This window comes from Emydura macquarii, unplaced genomic scaffold (genome assembly GCF_026122565.2).
Source record: "Emydura macquarii macquarii isolate MOO-44397 ecotype Brisbane River unplaced genomic scaffold, CSIRO-AGI_Emac_v2 contig_1876, whole genome shotgun sequence".
Taxonomy (NCBI): Eukaryota; Metazoa; Chordata; order Testudines; family Chelidae; genus Emydura; species Emydura macquarii.
This window is the reverse complement of record NW_027132013.1, coordinates 10,310,653-10,335,601: the sequence shown is the minus strand read 5'-3', so window position 1 is coordinate 10,335,601 and position 24,949 is coordinate 10,310,653. Positions and strand designations below refer to the sequence as shown.

The 24,949-nt window shown below is 44.0% G+C and overlaps 1 protein-coding gene across 2 annotated transcripts in view; it reads right to left on the bottom strand.

Annotated features, from left to right (window-relative positions):
• Positions 1-8,904: 8,904 nt before the first annotated feature.
• The window catches only part of ACCS (1-aminocyclopropane-1-carboxylate synthase homolog (inactive)), a 32,630-nt gene continuing 16,585 nt past the window's right edge, over positions 8,905-24,949 (bottom strand). For both annotated transcript variants that reach the window (XM_067557593.1, XM_067557592.1), the window contains 14 exons: positions 23,904-24,526; positions 22,304-22,363; positions 19,630-19,700; positions 18,895-18,964; positions 18,249-18,315; positions 17,560-17,657; positions 16,806-16,883; positions 16,004-16,104; positions 15,236-15,325; positions 14,119-14,164; positions 13,816-13,957; positions 13,030-13,172; positions 12,223-12,376; positions 8,905-12,014 (listed from right to left, as the gene is read on the bottom strand). In XM_067557593.1, the coding sequence (XP_067413694.1) occupies positions 11,716-12,014; positions 12,223-12,376; positions 13,030-13,172; positions 13,816-13,957; positions 14,119-14,164; positions 15,236-15,325; positions 16,004-16,104; positions 16,806-16,883; positions 17,560-17,657; positions 18,249-18,315; positions 18,895-18,964; positions 19,630-19,700; positions 22,304-22,363; positions 23,904-24,365 (1,881 nt within the window). In that variant the 5' untranslated portion in view covers positions 24,366-24,526 and the 3' untranslated portion in view covers positions 8,905-11,715. The remainder of the gene's footprint in view (positions 12,015-12,222; positions 12,377-13,029; positions 13,173-13,815; positions 13,958-14,118; positions 14,165-15,235; positions 15,326-16,003; positions 16,105-16,805; positions 16,884-17,559; positions 17,658-18,248; positions 18,316-18,894; positions 18,965-19,629; positions 19,701-22,303; positions 22,364-23,903; positions 24,527-24,949) is intronic.

Here is a 24,949-nt window from a genome sequence, read left to right as displayed (position 1 = left end):
GACTTCAGTAACTCAGTCATAGGTTAAGGGTCTATTACAGGAGTGGGTGGGTGAGGTCTGTGACCTGTGTTGTGCAGGAGGTCAGACAAGATGATCATGTTGGTCCCTTCTGACCTTGAAATCTATGGGTCTATAAGGTCCAAATTTCTTGGTCAAGATATAGTCAAGGTCCAGACTCCAGAGAAAATATGCATGTGGCAGTTCAAGTTTGGCCCACAGTCTGCCTATTGACTACCCCTGCCCTAAGTGGTGAGACTGGATCCTTGACTGTAATAGTGCTGCATTCAGCTGCACCCACTCCACCTACACTGAAAAGAGAAATGACATCAGGAGGCAGCTAGAGGTTGGATGCACAGGAGTAGAGAACCTGCCTGCCTATGTTCTCAGACACCATAGTGATAGATGAAGTGATCTGACAAAGTGGGTTGCAACCCACGAAAGCTTATGCCTGCAGAAATTAAATTTGTTAGTCTTTAAAGTGCTACAGGACTCTCGTTGTTTTTGCTGTATACAGACTAACACGGCTACCCCTCTGGAACTTTTCACCATAGTGATAGACAATGCCTAGATTGGAGAGATTAGAAAGCTGTCCATTACCACGGTATCCATGTGTCATTTATAACCATTCCAATAGCATTGTAATGGGTCCCATATGAGAACTCAGATTAGATAGATGGGCAGAGCCTTCCTTCCTCCCACCACAAACAAGGAGATCAGGAGACGAGACAACACAGCATAATTAAAACCTAACTAAAACACAATTTTTTAAAAAAACATAAAACCCCCTTTTTAAATTTAAAATAGATAAAACCAAATGGATATGTATGTGAGCAACAGGTGGTCTGACATACAAAGGAGGAAAAGGGATTGTGAGTGAGGAACTGGTAATAAATCTGATGTCAGAAGAGGTCATAATAGAAAACACCATGGAAATTAATAAATAAAAAAGGTTGAGTGCTCTTTTAACAGTGGAGCGAGATAAACAACATGGACTGAGGATAGAACACGGTCTGAATCATGGGGCAAAGACCTCCTATCCTTCTAACATCCTAAAATGATGGGAGGAGGATTGCTAAAAGTTAGCAGGTATCAGCACGCAGATATGTGTTGGAATGAGGCTCAAAGGATGAGAATTTTCAAAGAATGATTATTGTTATTTATCTACTACTAAGTGAGCGCGGGACACCACAGACATATGATGAAAAGCTGCCCCAACAAAGAGCTTTAAAAGCTCCATGAACATGGAATGCTACAAAACCCAAGTGAACCGTAAGTGATGTTTAGCCCATGTCTAGATGGTTTGCTATTTTAAATTATTTCATTAATGCTTCCTTGACGGAAGGATTTGAGTAGATGTGGGGCACAAGAGTTTATTTTATCAAATGTGCAGACCAGGATTGCCTTAGATGGTTCCTTGGAAATAACAAAAAGTACTAGCCTAAGGATGCTCTGGCAATTTTCCAAAAGCCTAATGGCAGCTCCAGTTTACAGAAAACTGTGCCGATTGCAGTCACCCTCATCTATAATCCAGAAGAGTGTGTGCCGCAGAGACTCAGGTACCAGTGAGCAATGCATCAGCTTGTTCAGAGCAGAGGACCAAAACACATAAGGCTGAATTCAGCCTTGGCATAAGCGGGCACGCCTTTACTGAAGTCAATGGAAGTTGCATGCACTTACACCATTAATGAAGCTGATCCTCTCTGTCACTTCTGATTAAAGCAGAGGGTGGATGCTGGCCACATTTGGTTGCCCTCCCCCAACCCCAGCTGCTGCTTGCCCATATGCCCCACTACAGCAGGCTGTCATCAGAAACACTTCTAAAATGCTTGGATTGGATTCAGTTCACCTCACCTGCTTTGCACTTTTCCATGCTGTTGCTGGCTGGACTGGTTGGTTTCCACAGTGCTGCACTGGACCGCACTGAGGGGGAGAGCAGGGAAATCCCAGCTCGGTCCTACCTGGGAGTATTTTATTGGAGCCTGCCCTTGGGTCTCTATCGCTTGCCTGCCAAGCTGTTGCATCATGGCACTTCGGTGGAAGGACACGCCTTGATCTTGCCTGTGGCAGCTGAATTCCTTCCAGCCCCTGTGCAGGCTCAGCAGGCAGCACTGGCCCGTGGTGAGCGCCCCCCACGGGACACTGACCCTTAAAATTGTGCAGCTTCAGTGCCTCGTTAACAGCTAGGAGCTGGCGAGAGCCGCCCTGTCGGCCAAAAGCAGGTACTACAGTTCCTGATGCGGCATTTTGCTGCGGCTCCCAGCAGGAATCGGCTCGGCTTGCTGGCGGATCCCATTCCCACACACGCTTTGGCTCACGAGCTCCGCTGAGCAGCGGCGTTGGTGCTGCTGGGACTAGGGGAGCGGGGGTTGGGGGGGGGAGTCTGTAGGGGCTCCGGGTCTGGGAGAATCAGGCTCGGGCTGCAGGGAGGCGGCAGGCGCTCCCCTCCAGATCCAGGAGCGGTGGGCTGGGGAACGAGCCTGCGGGGATAAACGCTCGGCGAGAGTCAGGCTGGCTTGTGCGCCCGTGGGTTCTGCTGTAGGCGGCGGTGTCCTCCCGAGGGTCAGGCCGGTAATTGGCGTGTATTGTAAGGTGCCCCGTGGGCGTCTGGCTGATTTGTGGGTGTGGCCTCCTCTGTGCGCCATGCGAGCAGTGTTTTCATGAGCAGCAAGCAGCTCGCTTACATGCTGGCCCAACGTCTGGATTAAAAAAACCCACACACCCCAGACCTCACACCCAAAGTGACCCCCAAACTGTTTTTATTTTGATTTCTGTCTCTTTTTTTATGGTCAACATGGCCACTCAGTGGGGGAAACCTCCCTCTTTTCTTAGTTTTTCCAATGTTGGGTTTTCTTTTCAGTTTCAATGTCTTTCAATTAACTTTAATGGTCCACCACTGTCGCCTTCTGGCTGGACAACACATGGGTACAAGTTATTTTGTGTAAACAACTGGCTTGGGAGCAGACACTCCCTGCAGGGAACAGTACTTTAAAATGTAGTATAGGTTATCCTGCGCCTAGTAATCTATATACATACATGCCTAACCCGCCCGGTCTATATACATAACTTATAACGACCACTACATTCAGAACATTACAAGCTTTCATACAAAATCTTACTTGACACATATTTATCCACAGTAACATTGTATATGCCCAGTTGTTTCAATGAGAATCATAGAATATTGGGGTTGGAAGGGAGCTCAGGAGGTCACATAGTCCAACCCCCTGCTCAGAGTGGCATACCGAGGGTCTCTGGCACCCAGTGGCCAAGCTTACATTTGCACCCCCTCAGGCCTCATGCGCCCCCCCTCCCCTGCGCAGAGCAGGAGGGGTCCTGGCGCCACCCCCCAGCTGCCCCGGGGAGGGTGGGTGTCTGTACCTGCGGGGAGGGGCGTGATTCTTGGAGGGGTGCAAATACAGGCTTGGCTCCGCTGTCCCCTCCCCACCCCATGCACTTACCTGCTGCACAGCACCTGCCTCTCCCGCTCCAGCCCCGCAACCCGGCGCCGGCTCAGACGGGGGGGAGGAGGGTGAGGGTGGCCTCACCCCCAAGCCTGGGGAGGGGGGCTGGCCCTTCATCACACGTGGGGGGGGCACTGAGGGGTGCCCCTCAGAGCCTCCTGCATCCCCTGCCTCCTGCGTATGGTGAAGGGCCGGCCGGCACCCGGGGACTTGTCCCTCTGGTACCCCACTGCCTGCTCAAAGCAAGACCAACCCCAACTAAACCATCCCAGCCAGGGCTTTGTCAAGCTGCACCTTAAAAACTTCGAAGGATGGCGATTCCATCACCTCCCTTGGTAACCCATTCCAGTGCTTCACCACCCTCCTAGTGAAAAAGTTTTTCCTAATATCCAACCTAGACCTCCCCTCAGTTGCTTACTCTTTGGGGAAGAGGGGGGGGGGTCAGACCCTCTGTTTCGTCTTTTGAGGGTGACAGTCAGAGTGTTCCTTCCTCCCTCCTTGTGAATTTGATCCTAGAATTCCTGTACATTCAGAGTTAGGATTATACCACTGCTAATTGTGGGCTGGGACAATGAAGGCAGGAGACATTTTCAGTAACAATACAGAACCCTTACCACTGTGTTCTCTAGTGCTCTTCTCCAGTCTGAGCTCATCAAGTAGCCAAGCTGCATTCAGTGCAGCTCAGGCAAAAACAAAGATGATTTTTACATCACTTTGATGGGTTCTCCTCCCACAAACCTCATTGGCTCTAGAGAAACTTATCCCAGTCTTTAAGTTTTGTTATCTGATGACACCTCACAGGCAAGTCCATCAGTCAGGGACCAACAGGGCTTTGGCCATGCCCTCTTCCCCTGACATCACCCCTTCAATAGCTCTGCACCATCTGGGAACTTCCTCTATGCCAAAGGCATCCCCACTCTGCTAATAAAGGTGACATTCAACCAGCTTTCCACTGCTAGAGTGGGGCAAAGCAGGCAGGATTGGGGAGGGACATGATATGGCCCTCTCTCTACCTAACCCTATATCTATTTATGATACCCAGGTGTTTAAAAGGATCTTATCACCTTAGTATCTGAACGTGTCAGTCTTCTTCCCCTAAATGCACATTTCTCTCCTCTGCTATGTTTATGGTAACTATCTTCATCCATTGTTACCTCATGTGTGATTGCAATGTACCACACTGCTATGAGTGAGCGTGTGTGTGAAAGAGAGAGATTTCCTGGTGTCTGACCCTGCTTTGTAGGTAGCATCTGTTGCACACGGTCGGTAAAGCCTTTTGGGAAAATCTTAACCCTTATCACCAAAGGGTTAACTCTTTTTTTTAGCTTCACCAACATTAAAACTGCCTTGTGCAAAGCCCACCTTATGCACGCACAGAGACCTATCAGTGCGTCCATGTGGAAAAAGCATCAGAGAAATGCTCTCTTTGAAGTGAGCCCTGTTCTCTGCTTCTCTGCATTAGGTAACAGGTGACATAACATGTCCTCACTTGCCTTTATATTATCAGGTTCTTCAGCTTATGAAATGCTCACCTAAGGCAATATGGAGAGGTTTACAGATGCTAAAGGGAAACAGCACCGTGCCCCCTTTGAGTTTGATGTGTTTGTGGCTGCGGGGGGTCCCTGTAATTAAATCAGATTTTATATATTTATTATGAAACAAGATGCTTTTGTTTTTAAACCTTCCATTAAAACGTGCTGTGGGTTTCTTTGTGACCAAAAGCAAGAATGTTCCTTGGTCTTAGTTTAATTAATAAGTTGAAACTAACATTACATTGTGAAGTGACCATTGCCACGTTTATGAATCAAGCGGGGCACCATTCATGTGCCAGGGCTGCTGACATGAATGTGGTGATCTCTGAGAGCAATGGGATGCATCCTGTGTGAATGGTGACTGAGGATGTGACTGAGCCCTAGTGGAGCGAGCTGTGTTATGTGACAAGAACATTGGCTAGTCCACGTGCTACTGCTGACAGGGGAGGAGAGGGGGACAAAGAGGGTTGCTGAATACAACGTGCTGATGCCCTACATCGCCCACAGGCACTTCCTCTGTCTGTGCTATTCGGGAGAGACTAAAGTGCATCAACTCAGTTGTACTTGAAACATTTAAGGAGGTTTGACAGTAGTTTCTTTCTTATCAGAAAATTTGGGAAGTTTTCCACTGAGAAAGCGCCTTACAAGCTACTAATGGCTAAGAGTGAAATAAATGCAAGAAGCTCTTGCTGTTCTGTTTAGTAATGGAAAGAAAATATAGAGTATCTTTTGACAGCAATTTCCCTGGAACTTCAGAAATATGAGCTTTACTAGTTTGTATTCCAGTGTTGTAGCTGAATCCGACAGGTCTGCAACACAGTATTTTATTTTTAGACTCTAGGTTGCCATGTTTTAATTCTGTAAAAATACTCATCAGCTTCTGGCTGACAGGCCATCAGTTTTTATAAATGTGTCAGAGAGTCCAGATTTTTTTTTTCACCCCTCTCCCTCCTTTTAAATTCTGCTATATACAAGTCTTTTGAGGTGGTGGCGTGTGGGTGATTTCAATTCGTGCATCAGTGTCTTCAGTTCACAGAACTTTAGCATCACAAGGTGCATTCCCCTTCTGCTCACAGCTCTGCTTATCATCTATTATGCATGAGTTGTTCTAGTGCATGGAATTGAAGGCACAGGAAGAATGACCACAGTGCCTGGCTATGATTCTCCAGTCAGCTCAGCATTCCTTTGTGATATGGTATCTCTTCCATGTACAGTGGTGCAATCACTGTGTCAGATTCAGGGATATGGCCAGGTATTCAGTGCTGAGTGACCAATGGTGCTGGAACAGTTTTTATAGTGGGGGTGCTGAGAGCCATTGAACCAAACTGTAAACCCTGTATATGATGGAACCCACTTCAAGCCATAGGGTACAGTAGCACCCCTAGTTCCAGCATGTGTGTGTGTGAAGCACATTCTGAGAAGCCACTTTAATATAAAGGGAGATCATTGCAAAAGTGAATTGCCAACTAATGTACTGGGGACATCTCTTCCGCTTACATTCAGCCCTATGACACAGCATAACTACCAAATAAGGGTTCATATTTGCTTTGAAACATCTGGTACAGGCTACAGTCAGAGATGTAGACAAGATAAGACACAGTTCTCTTCTGGTACAGGAGGAGTCAGGACCTGGTAACAGACTGACCATTGATCTGATTCAGTATTTCAATTCTAACAAAATGACAACAAATGTATTCCAACAAAATGACATCATCATGTATCAATTGAGCCTAAAATTAACCTTTTCACTTCCTTAGTCAATTCAACTGTAACTAGTGGCCAAGTACAGAGTTATGCTACTGAGCAGGGTGAATCAAACAGTCTGTACTGCTTGAAATAGTCTATATCCCTGTGCCTTCCACTTGCTGGGGGAAAAGAACAGTCCTGACATAGTTTATACTGCGTGATGTCTATATCCCCATGCTCCCCACTTGCTGGGGGAAGAAAAGTATTGCACTGTAGTACCCTGCTGCTGATAGCACCAGTTGAAGGGCAGGAGATGCTAGAGGGGCCATGCAGCCAAGTTTTCCACAGAAATGCTTGTGTAATAGAAATACTGATTGCAAGTTATCTGTCATTCCATAGTCTTCTCCTCAAAAGCACTCGGAGGAAAGGCAGCTATCACGGTTTGCAGCAGTATTAATCTTTAACCAGCTGAGAGTTTTCTGCATTCAGGCGTTCAGGGAAAAAAGGGTCACGAAGAGGATCTGCCTAGAATAACTAAGCACGTGTACATGGGCTGTGCAGTCAGAATCTGGCGTATAACAGCAGGGAACAGAGAGAGCAGCTAAAAATAGTGTTTGCTTCCAGTGTTTCTCCAGTCTATTTTTGATGCTGGATTTTTTAAGGTTGGTTGGGTTCTTACTAAAAATGAAGGTTCCTAGCAAGTTAAAGACAAAAAGCAGAATATTTTTAACCAACACAGACTAAAGTACTTTTGTTGGCTGCAGCTAAACTGAGAGCAAGGCATTGATCAGGTGCCAGTGATTTATATAATGTGTAATAAATAAGACACTACTTACTATTGCTTACTATTAATTTTGATGACATTTGGAGAACTGCAAGGAAGAAATGGGGGGCATGCAGAGCCCCTAGCATCTAGTTAGTCAAACCAGCACTTCACTCAGGTCATAACTGTCTGCAGAGAACTGCTTGATGACAACCATTAACACCCTCCAGCATAATAGTTTCCATCTCAACCCTGCTCATCCTCCCAAGAGTTTAAAATGTTGACAGTTTGAATGATTTATCTCCCAGACATAAAGAAAATAAATAATTGTGGGGGAAAGAACTGGGGGAGGGAGGGACATAGAACCCCTGGTAAGGGGCGAATAGGGAACACTGGTGGGGGAGTATGGGAAAATGGTGGGGAACACAGTCCCTGTGGCAGAGGGAGAGAATTAGGACACAGAGTCCTTGTGGAGGGGGAAGGGGGAGACACACAAAACCCCTGCTGGGGATGGCAGTGGGTGACCCTTCTATGGGGCGGAGGGAATGGAATGGAGGGACACAGAGCTCCAGGCTTATGGCAGAGGTGGGGGCAGAGGAAAGGGGGATACAGAGCATCTGGCACAGGGAGAGAATGGGGGACAATGATATGGGGAAAGTGATAGTGGGGAGAGTTTTAGGGAGTCTCTGAAATGGAACAGAATGGGAGGGTGGAACATGAGATTGGGGAGGAGGAGAGAGAGAAATGGAGGAATGCAAGGAGCAGTTGGTGTCTGCAATGAACTCAGTGTACAGAAGCTACAAAGAGTGCATGTTGTTCTGTCAAGGCATTTTCAAATCACCATCACAATTTTACTCTCATCCAAATCTTTCCTCACCCTACCCAATTTATCTTCAGCCAGCCAGGTGGGGCCACTTTCAACGGGCTTCTGACAAGAGTCTTGTTTCTGATCAGCGTTAGCTAGGACAGACTTTGCCTTTTCTCTTCCAAAGGGGAACTCAAACAGTCACAAATTATCCAGCCTCAACTTCCATAGTTACGTGCTCAGTTTCTGGGGACAGCCAAGCTGAGAGTCTGGCCCATAGATACCTTCTCAGATGGTCCTCACACTTGTAAAGCCATATGCACTTAAAAATTGGCTAACACACAGTACTCAGCATACATGAGCAACAAAGCATGCAGCCCTCTAGTATTGTTTTCATTACATTAAAAAAAAACAAAAAACAGTTTAAAGTAGGCTTTTGCCCTATTGTATGAGCAGTAAGAATCTTAGGAGTATGTTATGCCCCCCTCACAAATACGTGCATGTTGTTAATAAAACATTTTACTGAACAGAGAATATGAACAGCTGAGAAACACCCATTCCAGAGTTATATATTAAAATCATTTCAGTGTTGTATATTAAAATGCAGTTCTGGGAACAACTGAAAACCAAGGAGAAAATAGAGCCAGCACTAGTTAATGGGTTGCTTTTGTTTATTACAGAAATATAAAAAAGAAATAAAATTAAATTGTGCTTTGATTATTACTGCCCAAAGAGTCCTTCCATGTTCTTCTTTTTAGAGAGCCTTCTCCCTCACTTTGCTACTGATAGAGTGAAATTTGTGCAGCTCAGTGTCTCCTTGGGAACATCACAAAGGGGAAGGGAGTCAGTTTGTCTTTCCTTTGGCTGTCTATTCTGGCATTTCTCTTCCCACCCTCCTCAAAAAGGTAACCATCTCAATAACTTAAGTTGTGCTTTACCTTTCCCAAACAGAAATTCCAGAGTAAATGTGAAATACATTTTAATAAGCACAGAGAATTTACTTAAAAAAATGGCTAAAATCTGAGAAAGAAGGATGAACTAGTAAGCAAATAGAAAGCTTTTAACTATTGCATTGTTTTCAAACCATACCCTTCTCTAGCCTTCTCAACTTAGGCATCTAAAAGCATTTTATAAACATTATCTCTCCACGCCTGAAAGCTGGAGAAGCATTATCCCCATTTTATATTTGGTTGCCCTTTGTCACACTGATAGTGACAAGAATTAATTCATTCCCTAAACTCAAATAAATCCAGCGTTTAGCTAACATAAGTTGCTTCCCATCCCATTTAATGATAGACACCACTACCTTATTCCTCTTTTATAAAGATGAACTTTTCCTTTTTCCTTGCTAGAGAAGGAGAGACTACATACTTGCACAAGGGTGAGCTGGGAATTGCTATTTGCATCAGCAATGTCTTTTAGTCAGAGGAAAGGGGTCTCCTTTGGAGCCAATTAGCGAGACAAACTACAGGAAAGGATCTTCCTGTGTAGGTAAGTGCTTGCATACACGTAATGCTCTCTCCTTTATTGCCTAAAACATCCAATCACTGTTGATGTGACTACCTATAAGACCTGGGAGTCCAGCTCTTTCTGTTAACTCTCAAGCCTGCTTTTCACCTATAATATCAATACTGAGAGGAGAGTTCCAGGCTGGGTGGAAAAATATTTCTGTCAACCTAGCTACTGTCACTCTGGGAGGTAGTTTTCCTACACTGATGGAAAAAGCCATTCCATTGGCATAAGTTGAGTCTACACTACAAGGTTTTGATAGCATAGCTGCAGTGCTGTGGCTATGCTGGTATAGTTCCTGTAGTGTAGACATGGCCTTTATCAGATTCCAGTAAATTCAGTTAAGTTAAAACACAAAACTCAGTTACCACCAATGGTACACCTGGGCACATAACAGGAGTAGAGACCCTCTTCATAGGTTATATTCACAATCATTTATTTCTCTTCCAGAGCAGAATTTGCTCTTGCTCTGCATTAACATGGATGGCCTAATCTACACTTTAAAAAAGATAGGTTGATAACTCTACAGTGCTCAAGGGTGTGAAAAACTCACACACAAGTACCATAGCCTTAGCTATGCCTATCTAACCCTCAGTGTAGATGCAGCTAGGTCAACAAAAGAATGCTTCTATCACTTGGGGAGGTAGTATTCTTACAGTGATGGACAAAACCCTTCCATCACTGAAGGTAGCATCTACACTCTGGCACTACAATGGCATTGCTGTGCTGCTATAGCACCTATACTATAGACATTCTGTAACTCCTGGATGTGACAAAAGTAAAGTCTTGCTTTGTCTCAGAGGAAATCAAACTAAGGGCAGAAAAAAAAGCTTTATACCAGGGGATCAGTTTACCAACTACATTACACTTTACCACCATCACACAGAACATGGATCAAACAGGCCCTTTCAAGGAAAACTAAAGAATCTTGTGGAACCAGAAAGTTACCCTCAGGAGGTGTCTGATGTAACAGTCTGGATAACATTTTTTATAAGTTCTTTGAATGTGTGGGAAGGTGCTGGCTTGACAGCTTTGAAGAGCCTGGGCAGCAGCAGGGGGAGCACTCTCTAAACTGTCCTGCCAAAGTGTCTTACTTCTAACCAGAATGTCCTCCCAGCATGACGGAGCTGTCTATTCTCCATGACCCTCTGCATCCTCTGTCCTTTTTGTTGGCACTTCCTGCTGAGAAACTATCAGACCCAGTTGTGATCATGTTCTTTTATATGAACACAAAAAGTTGGACTGAGATAGCCAATTTTACACAGGGCACGAGATCGCTATATTATATATTTTTAAATCACAACGGACCTGAGGCAGGAGGGGAACTAACGATCCAGAAGTGAAAGGCTCCATAGTACTAGTTACCCAAGTCATTCGGTCGCCTCTGTTGGAGTCACACACACATATTAAGTGGTTTGTACATGAACACAGGCTTCTTTACCCCCTGCTGAGAGTCACAGCTAGTGCTTGGTTCTAACTATTAATACATGTCATATTACAGTGGCTTCTTGAGGAAACACTCATCTTCTGGGCCTGAAAGAACTAGTTGTCTCTGAACCTCATTCAGGGAAGAATATAAAACATCTTAATTCTCTCAAGTTTCTGTCTCTCTGTAAAGGGTGAGAGGAAACAAGAAGCAGCATAAAAGATTACACTGTGGTGCCTTATAAAAAGAGCCAAGAACCTATTCATTTGAAATGAATTATAAAATACGAGGCAAGGGGCAATGGCAGAAGCGAGCCTCACATCCCGCACCCACACTGCAATCCAGGGAAACAGCCTATATAATACAAAGCAGAGATTCCAAAGAGAATCCAAAGAGATCCTGGATAGGAGGCTTTACAAAGTGATTTCCTCACGATACAGAAAATATATTCTTTGTTGGAAGTCAATACTAAGCAATTAGGAGCTCTGGTGTCAGTCCTTACTCAGATAAGCCCCATGGAGGAACAGGGGTCCCTACTGTTTCCCCATCAGTTTGCTGAACACATCATAGATCTCTGGCTTCTCCTGTGCAAACTGCTCTGCTGTGTTCTTCTGCAGCCAGTCAGAGGAGCGCATCTGCTGCTGCAGGAGGCCAATGAGGTCACCGAGGTTGGAACCACCAGTAGAACCAGGCTCCTGGTGATGGGACACAAAGATGACCTCATCTGTACTGTCTGCTTTGCCATCCTGGTCTGACTGGCAGGGCTGGTCCTTGTCCTCAGACAGGATTTCATGCTCTCTCTCTTCCAGGACTCTACGGATCCGCTGCATGCCTGGAGTGGTGTGAGGGAGAGAAAAAAAATACATGGGTTACAATAAAATCACAAGAATCCCAAAACCCTTATCAGATCCAGAAGGACTTGGTGTAGGAGAGTGAAGGAAAATGGAGGTGGCTAGAGACAGAGGGTAACTTGAGAAGGGAGTGAGGTGGCCAGAGCTGGAGGCAAGGTCTGGTGATGGAGAGAAGGAAACACCACTCACCTAACTGTAGTCGGTGAGTTTTGTCAGCAAAGATGATACGGAACCACCCAGGCTCACTGCACTCAAAGGCTTTGCCACAGGACAGCAGAACCTTATTATCCAGGAATCGCCTCCAGAGCAGCATCTCCTCCTCAAATGTTCCTGTCCTAAGGTACTGGAAGCAGTTAACAGAAGGGTAAGGGGTTAGTAACATGCAGGTCACTCCAGTGAAAAGTCTCAATGTTCAAGATTAGTAATGGAATTGGGGCCTGGCAGCCACAGAGCTCTAAGGGGAAGGCTGTCACATGGAAGATGGAGAAGTTTGGGTACCCAACTATCTTTAGGGTAGGAGGAGCTGTAGGACACAGGGGTCTTGGGTTCAGGAAAAAAAGGTGGGCAGTCCCCATCGAGGAAAAAAGATGAGTAAACTATAAGAGAGTCTGGGAAGATTTTTCTGATTTGTCCCAACTGCTGCAAATGGGTCAAGCTGTGATCCCCATGGGACATGGGGAAACTGGTGGGTGGCGAGGATCCCAGAGCAGTTGTGCATTTGTGATTCCGAAGAAGAGGGACTGGGGCGAAGAGGGGGAAAAGAGACAGGTTTCAGTTAGAAAAGATTCTTGGCAAGAAGGAAAATGTGAATAGAAGCTAAAGGCACACATTAAGGGTGCTTACAAAAACAGTCCACACCTCTTTCCTCCAGCTCATCAGAATCATTCATTATGCTTTAGCAATATGTTTGTACAATTATATCCAACTCTCCAGAATCCATTGTGCCAGATGTTTGCCCTAGCCAGAGGAGCAGCCTCCTTTCCTGAGACCACTGACCTTTCGGAAATCGATCCAAACAAAAAAGCCTGCATTGCGGTTGAGGAAGGGAACCCCAAGAGTCTTCAACTCATCTGTCACATAGGTATGGGCAGCTTTCAGGCGTGCATGATTGGCCCGCAGGTATACCTGATTGATCCAGTCTAGCCAGGAGGAGAAGATAGAGAAGTAACTTCACAAACTGACCAATAATTCTGTTCCAAAAAGATTTTCCCCATGATCATCTCTTATGTGCGGAGTGGGATCTTAATGCCTCTATTCATCTTTCACCCTATCCCCTTCTTTTTTCATCCTCACATTCTCCTCCACTGCAGAACTACAGAGCACAAATACTATTCAAGAGCTTAATGCCTGTCTTGAATTATATCCTCCTTTATTTAATCTCTGGTGTAAGTTTCCCTAGACCTCATAGATGTCCTTTATGAAGTCTTTGCAACTTGCTGATGTACAATCCAGGGCAGAGCTAGAAATCTGGTTCTGTTTCCGTCTTCCCACAAGCTCATACCCCTTTGATTCTCCTCAGCAAACTTTGCAAAATGGTGACTGCTGTTGTCCAAGTAACTGCCTCACTCCAAGCTGTTCCTTTAGCCCTGCTCACTCTGCTTTCTATACAATCCCGAAGAATTGTCAACTACATCTGACGTGCAGCCCCAGGATTATGGAAGGGTGTCGTTTTGGCTGCTTTAGCTAGAGACCTCTTGGGAATGTAGGGGACAGATCCCATGAACTCCCAGCTTAATAGAGAAAGGCAGATGACTGTGTATGAAACCACTCTCTCTGACTCACCTCTGTCTCGGAGCAGCTGTGCCACTTTGTGTTGGACAGGCCCACAAACCCCATGGAAGTAACATAAGGAGGCCACTGCATTGGCAACATCTTGGTTCTCTGTATACAAAGTGCCAAAACGAATTCCAGAGACAGCAAAATCCTGCAGGAAACGCACACACACACTGATTACCCTACTGAAAAGGAATGCAGGATTCCGTCACCACTGTCTTTTTCTTTCCAGTGCAGGGTCAAGGCCTCCTGGGGCATCAGCCTGATTGCATAGCTCAGTTAGACTGGGTATGGCTGGCTAACAGCACTCACCTTGCTAATTCCCCACATCACATGAGTCCTCTGTGGATCAGGCAATCTACATGTAGAAGGATGCACACAAGGCAGTTAGTGTCATGGATGCTGAAGTCTTTGGATCATCAGTGCAACATTCCAGAAGCAAAGAAGCAACATTTCAGAAGGACAAACAACATACCAGGGGACAAAAGTGAAGCAATATAAGGCTAAATGGAGCCTACCTTTAAAGGGACACTGGGAACTAATTATAGACCCAACTTCTATATATCTTAGGTATTTATAAGGCATACATCGCTATATTATATAAGTGTGACATTATCTAAGACTGTTAGAGCTGCACGTACAAGAGTGCACTCAATTCTAAAAGAATCAGGCCCCTGTCAATATGTTTTACAAAATCTAAAATGAATGTTTTCATTAATTGTTTTAAAAATGTCAATGAAAACATATGATTTTGAGGGGTGGATTTAAATTTTCCCTTGCAGTGTTGTGAATCCATATTCAGCAACACTGGGCTAGCACCAGATGATTAAACTGACTAGAACCAGAAAATAAAACTGACCAATCTAGTTTCACTGTCTCAGCTGAGTGGTGCACAAATAAGAAAAACAGATTCAATGGGAAAAAATAAAAGTAAATTTAAAAGTTCCCTCGGCAATCAAATAAATTATTAGTAACATAAATAAGAAATATTTTAAAATATGAGCTTTGTAACTGCTGTGTCCCTTTAAAGTATTAACTAACAAAACCCGTTCCTGGATCAGTAGTAAGATCTCAATGCTGCTGCTTCTGCATAAAACGAAAGTAAAGAATGAAAAAGACTGCAGTCCTTACATGCACCATTAGAACCAGGGGAAGGGGACAGCAGTGTTTGGCAAAGAAAAAGAAAAAGAAAAATCAGCAAGAAAGGAAACCTCCTTTTCAAGTTTTTAGAAACATTGCAAACAATGGACTAATGAACACATTCAGACTGTATCAACTTGAAAAGTGCACAGGCAAGAAGGAAACTATAAAGCAATCAACATGAGGCAGTGTCTCCTGGGGCAGGAGTCAAATCCCAGTCACAAACCCCCAAAATGGCAGCCTGTTGCAGAGTTGCTGACAGTGGCCAAGGAAACAGTGCTGGCTTTACCTGTCCATTTCCAGAATGCTATGGAACGTGGCTGATTCGTCAAAAACTGACAGCATGTAGATCTCATCTACTATTACATGCAGCTCATGCCTGGAAGGGAGAAAATGGAGACTGTGAAAGAATGATACTCTCCTAGCCTGAGAACTGCATCATGTATGCAGAAAAGCAGACTGAGACCCATCAAACTCATTTCTTGTCACTCACCACAACCATGACACAGAAAGAGTTTTCAGTCATTGCTAATGAAGGCTTATTAACTCTCTCATTCAATATCCCACTTGAGTAAACTCTAACACAATCTACAAAGAATGGACAGGAATTTAAAGGGGAGTGGATGATACATGGGAAGGTTGGACCTGTCTTCTAATGTGCACATATGGAACAGCAGGGGAGAATGAACCCAATTTCCCATCAAAGGAGCATAGCAGAGCTGCTGTATCTCACCATATCCCCATGAGTATATGAGTACCCAGCAGACATAGCAAATTAGTGTCTTGCATAGCTCACTAGGACTCCAATAAACTGGTATGACCAGTTTCTCTTTGGGCAAGCACTTGATCAATCCAAGGGTGGAGAAATGACTGCATGGTCCACCATCCTATCTTCCCATTCCCTAGTCTTAAGCCCTTCACTGTGTGGACCAGAATAAGTTATTTTCATGACAGAGAGGAAAGTCAGAGTCAGAAAGACACAGAGACACTGGCTAATTCATTGGATTCAGAAAGCCATCTCTGATCTGGGTCTCCTCAGACCTTTAAACTGACACACCTTTTTGCAAACTCCAGGTAGTCCCGTAATTCTGATAGGGAGTAGATGTCCCCTAAGGGATTTTGGGGGTTCAGGAGAATTAAGGCCTTCACACCAATACCCTATAAAACAAAAACACAATATAATGTTAAAAGAACAATACCTGTGAGGTAAATCTTCAGCCTCCTTTGCTAACAGTATGAGACACCTCTAATAACTCATACTTTCACCATGCACAGCAATGGCATCGCATCTCAGTGCCAAGATCTATAGGAGAAATTCAACTATGGAATGTTTTAGCAGAACGATGAAGAGATTCTTGAAACTACCTGGTTTGTAAAGTACTTTGAGGCCTGAGGGATGAATGAGCTTCTGGTTTTAAGAATGGAGAAATCTCCCCCAGCACCACTGCCATCATATAGTAAAAAGTCAAATGATGTAATTGGTTAAGTAAAAGTGCATACAATGTATCCTGTTAGCAAAAAGAAGCTCCAGGTTTAGTGTAAAGCCTAGAATTAGTTGTAAATCAACATTTTTAATGGTTCCCAGCCAATGAGAATCAACCTTTCTTTAGGAAAATAACTAAAAACTATAACTGCAAAACATGATTAAGATTGATTATTTAATAATCAATCCATCCTGGGAGAGCCCAAAGCAGATGACGTTCTAATGCGCAAAATGTGTGTGAGGCGGTTCTACACCTGCGTTAGAACTTGCCATTATAGTGTGTCCAAGGCTACTGCATCCTTCTAGATCTGCATTCCTACTCCCTTCTGCAGACACCCCCAATAGTCCCAACAAGGCCAGCCTCAGTCACACCCACCTCTGACCGGGCATCCTGCAAGGCCTTCTCTAGCTTGTCCACTGTGAGCTGGAAGGGCCGGGTGCTTGTCCCGGTGATCTGAAAGAAACCCACAGGATAAAAGCAAACCATGTTTCCACAGATCCTCCATCAACCATTTCTGCTCCAAAGTATTTCCCAAACCACAAAAGGCAAGCAACAACCCAGATTCCCTTTCACTATGGCGGGAACAAGGAACTAAATAAAAACAAATTGATATCAATACTGGATCTGCCACACACATACAGATCGCATGGTTATCCTTGGACAGACAGGAAAAATGCAAGGTTCCTATATGCTGCCCCACCTTGAAGAAGAGAGAGAAGAGTTCCATCTCTGAGGCTCATTCTATCCTTGGTCATGCTTTTTAAAAACTGTCAGGCTTGCAAATTTCCAAATTCCATTGTTTGTTTAATGGGAGTGGGAAGCTGGACAGAAAGGAGCATGGGCTATTGATCACAGCATAAGACTAGAAGCCAGTCAGGGATTCCAAAATTCTAATCTTGGTTTGGATACTGATTCTCTTTGTGACTTGATACATCACTTAAACTCTATGTGCCTCAGTTTCCTCAACTGTAAAATGGGGGTACTACCTGTAAACTACAACTATGGGGTGTTTTGAGGACTGTTTGCAAAGGTCTCTGTAGCCAGAAAGCACCACAGGAGCAGTACTGTGCCTTTCATAAATACCAATTCTTTCTACCTGCAAAGATTTGTCCCCTACCCCAATTCTTACCTTACTGTCTAAATAGGCATAAACCAGCTTGACGTTACCATATAGGAACACGCTGTGGGTGATACCTCCATAAAAGGGGGTGGCAATCAGGACAGCTTCTGAAATCAAGAAAACAGAGCCCGTTATCCACTACAGTCATGATCTCTGGTTCCTTACTAGGGAACTCCAGCTGAGTTTGGGAGCTTTTGCTTATGGTTCCACTTTTGAGGTCCATGAGAACATTTAAGAGTTAAATTTTGTATGCTTCCTATAAGAAATAATTTTGTGGTTTATTTTTAACTCCCAATTTCAGGCCTCAGTGCATCAAACATCCACTCTTGGGAATCCACTCAACATGAGTGCAGTCCACATTTCTAAGGAGGAAGGAGTTGCTACACTGAGAGGTGCAACTATATTAGAATGGAGAAGAGAGAAGGGAGAACCAGAAGTGAGAATACAGGAGACCTACAGTCCCACTGAGGAAGATACATATTTGATAGTAAAAAGTCAGGGGAGACAAATCCTCATCCTCCTCACCTGTGGGTGCACTGAAAAAATACAGTGTTTGGTAGAAACTTGGCAGAAACCCCACAATAAGCCATGGCAACTCCACAGCTAAAACCTGGCATATGGTATTTGTATTGTGACTACCATGTTGCCACCAAACAAAAAAGTACATTTTCAAAAAATCATCCAGTAATCCCACTTACCACCTGGATCACAGAGAACTGTAGCTAATGCAGAAAACAGAGAGCCACAACCATTCAACACAATCACCTACAGAAGAGACAATGGGAGCAGATGTTAATCTTGTTCACTGGAATGCACCACCACAAAAATAATTCCTGACAATAGCACTGGAATCTGCTCTTTCCTCAGGTTCCTCCTCCTTTAGCAGAGCAAAACTACTCTTGACTCAGTTATGAATCCAGCCTCAGGTGAATCAGCAGAACAGTGCAAGGGGACCCTGGGACTGCAATAACATTAATGTGCTATGGCTCATGATTAAAATGCACTGGTATTAGGGCCAAAGACTGGTGCAGGAGGTATTATTACAAAGCATGACTCAGGGCCACTTGCAGGTCTGAGGGATCTGGTACTGAGAAAGGCAGAAGTGAAAGAACAAAGGAAGCTACATGGTAGGACTGAAATACGTTAGCTGAGCTGTGTGTGAAGAATGTCTGGAAAGGTTGCATGTCACCTTCCTGACACTAGTGATCAACTTCCCATTTACACGATACAAGATTCAGCCAGCTCACATTTAAACATTAGTAAAATAAGACAGAAGAACCTGTTTGGCAGTGCATGGCAATATGTTACAAGAAATACCAGTGGAAAACAGGATAGATTACACACATTTTCTGCCTTGAGAGGTGCAGGGGCCTTGCAGTAATAGGTCAAAAATCGAGCCACTTCCTCCCGTAAGCTGAGAAAGACACAAAAGCAAAAATTGATTCAATTTATTCTCCAAAAGGCTGGGCTCCCCACAGGTTCCTATCTCAAAGGAATAAAGCCAGGGCGCATGAGAGACTTATGTACGCAGCTAGGAAAAAAACAAACAAACAAAAGAGGGAAACGCATACTCCCAGGCCACTTATTCCATGTTATGGGGGTGCCCTGCTTACACGGCAAAGGTCATGGAAATGATTTATAATTCCACACATATTTTTGAAGAATTTAACTGGTCAAGATATAGAACATAGGGAGGACTAAGAGTCAAGCAATGTCCACTACAATTGTAAAGAACAGTGGGCATACCCACCTACTAAACATGCACAATACTTTTTTTATTTTTACTTTTTTTAAAGCAAACTGGTACGCACTTAGATATCTTGGAATTTGGAACTGGATGAACAGACGGGGTGATCACTTAGGGATTTAGGAGGAAGAGGAGGAGGATACAATAGCCTTATCCAACCAATTCAGAAGAGAAGCTTTATCCAACCAATTCAGCAGAGTTGATTTGTACTTACGCATTCTGAACAACCTCAAGGTGGCCTTTTCCTTTTCCATGCATGAGGACAGCATCCATATTCTATTTAGCAGACAAGTATTTACAAAGGGAAACTTCTGGGAGATGACGCTACTTACAACATATGTCCTTTCCAGTCAGGATATTGCAGCAATGGAGGCTCCATGAGGTTCATATCACTCTGTGTCAGCTGTCAGCAACAAGAAGGGGACAGGCACAAGCATTAAAATCAGAAACACAACAAATATATGGAAAGTACTCGTATGTACATACACACATGCCTCACTGACTTCAGCAGTGACGGGCTTTAGAAACTACTTGGCCATCAGAACTATGCAGCAATGCTTCTCTGCACAGAGATCTGCAAGAAGGAAGCACAAAGGCTAATACAAAACGAACACCCATGGAAGAGAGATCTCTGTGGAGGACTCTGAACAAACAAAGCAGCCCTCAGGGCCCTGATGAGGGCCTGACCCAAATTCTGAGGATAGTAGCTTTCAACTACCTGGGAACTAAGTCCATGCTATGAGGGCTTTCTACACAGGTCCAGAGAATCTGGGTTTGGCCATGAATGGCAGACATGTGGGTATTTGATTCTAATATGAATGGATGAAGTTTAGCTTTCAGCTACACCTCAGTTTCAAATAGCTGTAGCTCCTCCACATCTATAATTTTGACAAGCCAAGGTAAAGGGTAACAGGAGCATTCAAGAGGCCTGAGGAAGATGAAGCTAACCTCTTGAAAGTCCACCCTTGGGTCTCCCATATGAGGAAGGAACTCCTTTGAGTTTCAAAGGGAGTTTCACCTGAGTTGCAGGGCTGGATCAGTGGCCTTTAACAATTATTTTCCAGATTACAGTTAAAAAAGTACATACACTGTTTTCATTTAATCATTTTCAAGGCTGTAACTAGCAGAGTTTCAAGCAGCCCAGTCCAAACAAGTCCCAAAGGGAATCACTGCAGTGATCAGAGAGGGTGTATTTTATACAAATGGAAATGAATCAACAAACATTTACATTTAGTGCATTCTCATAGATTTGATAAAAGAAACCCAGATTTAAGGGTGGGGACCAAAGGGGAATGAGGGAGAACAGCTGCAAAGGAATAGGAGGGAAAACAACATGCAGATGTTATATTTTAAAAAATAATTTTAAAAAAATTCTGGGTTGAGGTTCTGATGCCTTGAACTGGGGCTCTGATGACTTGAGTTAGGGCTCTTGGGATTTAATGGGATTACCTTTCATCCCATAATAATAACATTGGTTGATATGATCTTTTACTCTATTTACACAGTTGCATATGCATCCTGAAGTCTTTGTAACCCAGAAGAATGCCTCGTTTGCTTTCTCTCCTAAACTCAGCTAGGAGAGCACTGAAATACATCAGCAGGCTTGGTCCAAATGACAACACAATGGGAAGCAAAGGAGTCCTTGAGGGTGATACGGCAGAGGGTGACCAAACCAGCTGGGTCAATTGGCAGAAAGCAACATCTGAGACCTCAACTCTGGCCTGTCAAGTTCACAGAACATCACCTGACTTAGACGTAATGAGCTGCAGACAGAAATCTGGTCAGTTACCATTTTCACTGAAAATAATAGACATTGACTGTCCAAGTTAGAGGAAAGATTGCCTTCTCATAGCCCCAAAGAGTATGTGAGTCAATGCAATAACATTAGAATGTGGCAATTCATAAGTTGGAAGAAACATCTTTGCTCAGCTCTGAGCCTGTTTCGATATGCATGAGAACAAGCTCATCTGGCTACTGATGACAGGCAGGAGCAAGTAACCCACTGTCATAACAAGGCTAATCAAGATGCAGTTGTCCCTTGTCTCTGACTTATTAACTGCAGACATTACACTAAGTCTCAGGGGAAGGGGGAAAGAGGGAAAGGGTAGAACATCCTAAACATACTACAAGGCACCTTGCAGGTTTCTGCACACAGCTATCAGGCAGCAGTTCTGCCTTACCTGTTCTGTTAGCTGGAAGGCCGAGTGTTGGGGTAGTGTCCCCCCGAGTCAGTGGCATGGCAGGCAGAAATAAAACAAGGAACATTTTGAGGGTGGGCAGTGGTGGAGTGGGAGTGAAAGAACTTCAACCAACTACAGTAGTGACTTCCTGTGCCACAAACTCAGCACTCCACCCTTCCCCGTGGACCCTTCTAGGGAGGACAAACTGCTGTCTCCTCACAGAACCGCCTGAATCTGGGTAAGTGGCTTAATGAGACATTCTTCCAGCCCAAACAGTCTGCAGTTTGACTTATACTGTCTGTATTGGGCCTTCGCCTGGTGTAATTGAGCAAGACAACCAGTTAGTGGTTCAACCAGTTGATTGGTAATGCCAGTACACCAGTTAGGGTCGCTAGTGCTAAATCCTCTCAAGCTTTGCGAAAGTTGAGAACTGTGTCAGAACTGTACAGCTTGATAACAGGCCAAATGAATCCCCTCTGTCCTCAGATCTGGACACCCCTGAATTGTGAGACTTGGGCTCACCTCTGTGTGAAATGAAGAGTCATCATCAGGAGGAAAGCAAATGTATTTTACTTTCATTTGGTTCTCTCTCTGAGAAGATAACTTAAAGAAATGTACAACCCAAAATGAAATAGGGAAAATGGACCAGCCAATGGCCTTTCTGCATCAGTGCCAGGGTGGGAGAGACATGACCTCTGGAAGATAAACGCTCTGGGAAATTATTTCTCTGTGAGGGATTGGGCAATAGTGGCAATCCAAGGACATCACCAGCACTGAGTAGGAATTAAATGAAGTACTCCATATTTCTTTTGGGGATGGGACTTACCCGTTTGGACATCAGATCAAAGCAGAGTTTATTCTCACTGGTACCAAAATTAATTATCCCCTGGAGAAAGAAAGAAATCATTGTTTAGGGAGACAAAGTACTATTAAGCAGCACTACCTGCATTTCAACTTTATTGTTGTCCCTGTGGCTGTTACTCTGCCATCTCAAAAATCCTAACAAGGTAAAGGAGACAACAATGGATGAAAAATAAGCTTCACAGAACACTCATCATATATATAAACTAGTAATTCATACAAGTGCTCAATTTATTAGTCTAGAGATGGGTATAAACCAAGGGTTTGTATTAGTTTACATAAAATGTATAAGTAATTTAATCTTAAATTGATTTGTTAATGTAAATCTGACTTTAACACAAGTTTAATCAATGTTTCTAAACTGAGAAAGCTGGGATTTACATTGCTGTGACACATAAACTGTGCTTTGGAAATACTGCTATATTCAAAATCTGTGTTCATCAATGATATTGCACTGCACTAATTTACTCACACATATGGAAACTTCATTTTTTTACACAGTGCCAAATATGAAGGCAGGTTAGAGTATTAGTCTTTTCTCCTGGCCTTGCTCACTGTACAATAAATTGCAGAGAGAAAAAAGCCAACAACATGTTTTTCTCTCAGGCTGGGGTGGGTCAGTCAAGAAATTAAAAACAATAAAAACACAAGATGATATACTTATGACATATTACAGGTTGGAGCCAGTTTTAGGTATCGAGTTTTAATATCTCTTGTACACAAATATAGGCAACACTGAAGAAATGAGAAAGCTTGTCCCTGGTACTGCACTTATTGTATTGAATAACAATGTAATATTGGTACACTTTGTGTTAAAGGTTCTAATATACAACTTCCATGATACTGCAGTACAGGTGAAATAGTGTTTGATGAAGTGAGGATTAGTAAAAAATTTTAAAATTAAAATTGTTGAAGTTTAGGATCAGAACACAGGGCTTATTTTAAAAAAATCTTCAAATAATTATTACTTTAAAAATAAAAAAGAATACATTACCCTGAAATGTTGGAAATCACATACTCCCTGCAACAAGACAAATTATGCTGTACAGAGTAAGCGATGGGCAAAAGGTAAATAGGCTGAATCAGCTCTGAATGGTGAATTTAAAAATAAAAAAAAAAAGACAGCTTTCTAAATGTCAGCGCTGCAAACGCCTCCTTGGACTCTGAAAGCCAGTTAGGTCTTTCTGCCTCTTGCATCATCAACAGTGATTAGATGCTGCAGCCAGAACTCGGTGGATGATGCTGGGGATGATGCAGAAGACAGAAAGTTCTGTTTGCTCTCCTGTAACTCTAATGGCTCTGCAGGCCTAACAATAGTTTGTGACAGGAAACAGAGCAGACATGATCCAAAGCTGCACAGTGCTGCCCCCTGCTGTACAAAGGAGCTCATTCTATGTAGTTACTTTTCTGTGCTTTATTAATATGAAAAGATTGACCTGACTGACATCTGTGAGATAAAAAAAAAGTCATGTTCTAACCCAAGGCCTGTCAGTGAGTCAAGAAATTACCCTGTTTGGGGTTTCTCCTAGCAAGAAAGAAGTGTACAGCAGTGGAACCTCACTCACATTGGGGTTTTTGTCTTCATCGTACTTGTCAGCATGATAGGCCTTGTACCCCTCTTCTGTCGAGCCACGAAAGATATTGGCAATGTTTCCTCGAGCAGAGAGGAAGGGGCTGCCCTGGAACTCGCCAGGGTTACAAAAACTGTACATGTCAGTCCTTCTCTCAGAGAGTGGTCGCCCTAGCTGCATGGCTCTTGCCTCTTGCAGGCCCCCGCCTCCTCCCATCCCAGTGATATCAGACAGCACCTGGATGAAGTCCAAGCCCCGAGGCAGCGCAACAGGAGAGGAGGAGCTACTGTTGTTCTGCTTTAAGATACTAAGCATCTGAGCGAAGACATTGAACATGCGGAACTCATGCTCCCGCTCTAGTTCAAAACGTCGCTGCTCCAGCCGCATCCGCCGCTCCTCCACATCCATATCCCGCTGCAACCGCCGCTCCTCCATCTGCAGAAAGCGCTCCTCCATGGCCCGCTGCGATGTCAGGGTCTTCAGCAGGAGGTCATCAAGGGGGTCCTTCACTCGCTGGCCTTTCCGTTTCTTCCGCAGCCGGTGCAAGGTGGAGAAGCCAGGCCGAGGCCCCACACTCTGGATCCGGGATGAGGATGCCACGTTCGGCTCACTGAAACCTGCAGATATTCAGAGACAAAGAGAAAACTAAATTTGTGGCAGTTCATTCCAATGACGACAGTGCAGTGTGCTGATTGATGTGAACATACACTGCTGCCCTCTACTGGGCTAGTTTGACCCACGCCCACTTGAGTAACCCACTGCCTTTCTCTGACAAAAATCAGATATGTCCATGGGAGAATCCCACAGGAAAGGTGAAGCCAAATCTATCAGGCACATCCTGAATGTTGAAAAAAATATATATTTTTTTTACCTCAAATATTGAATTCACCATTATGCATCCAATCATTGGTTTATCTAGTTCAGTATTCTGCCTCTAGCAATGATCCAAATTAACTATAGAGAATGATAAATCCCTCTCCCAAATAGTGCACTTGACCAGTTAAGCAAACATCATGGTGAGGGAAAGATCAGCATGAGGT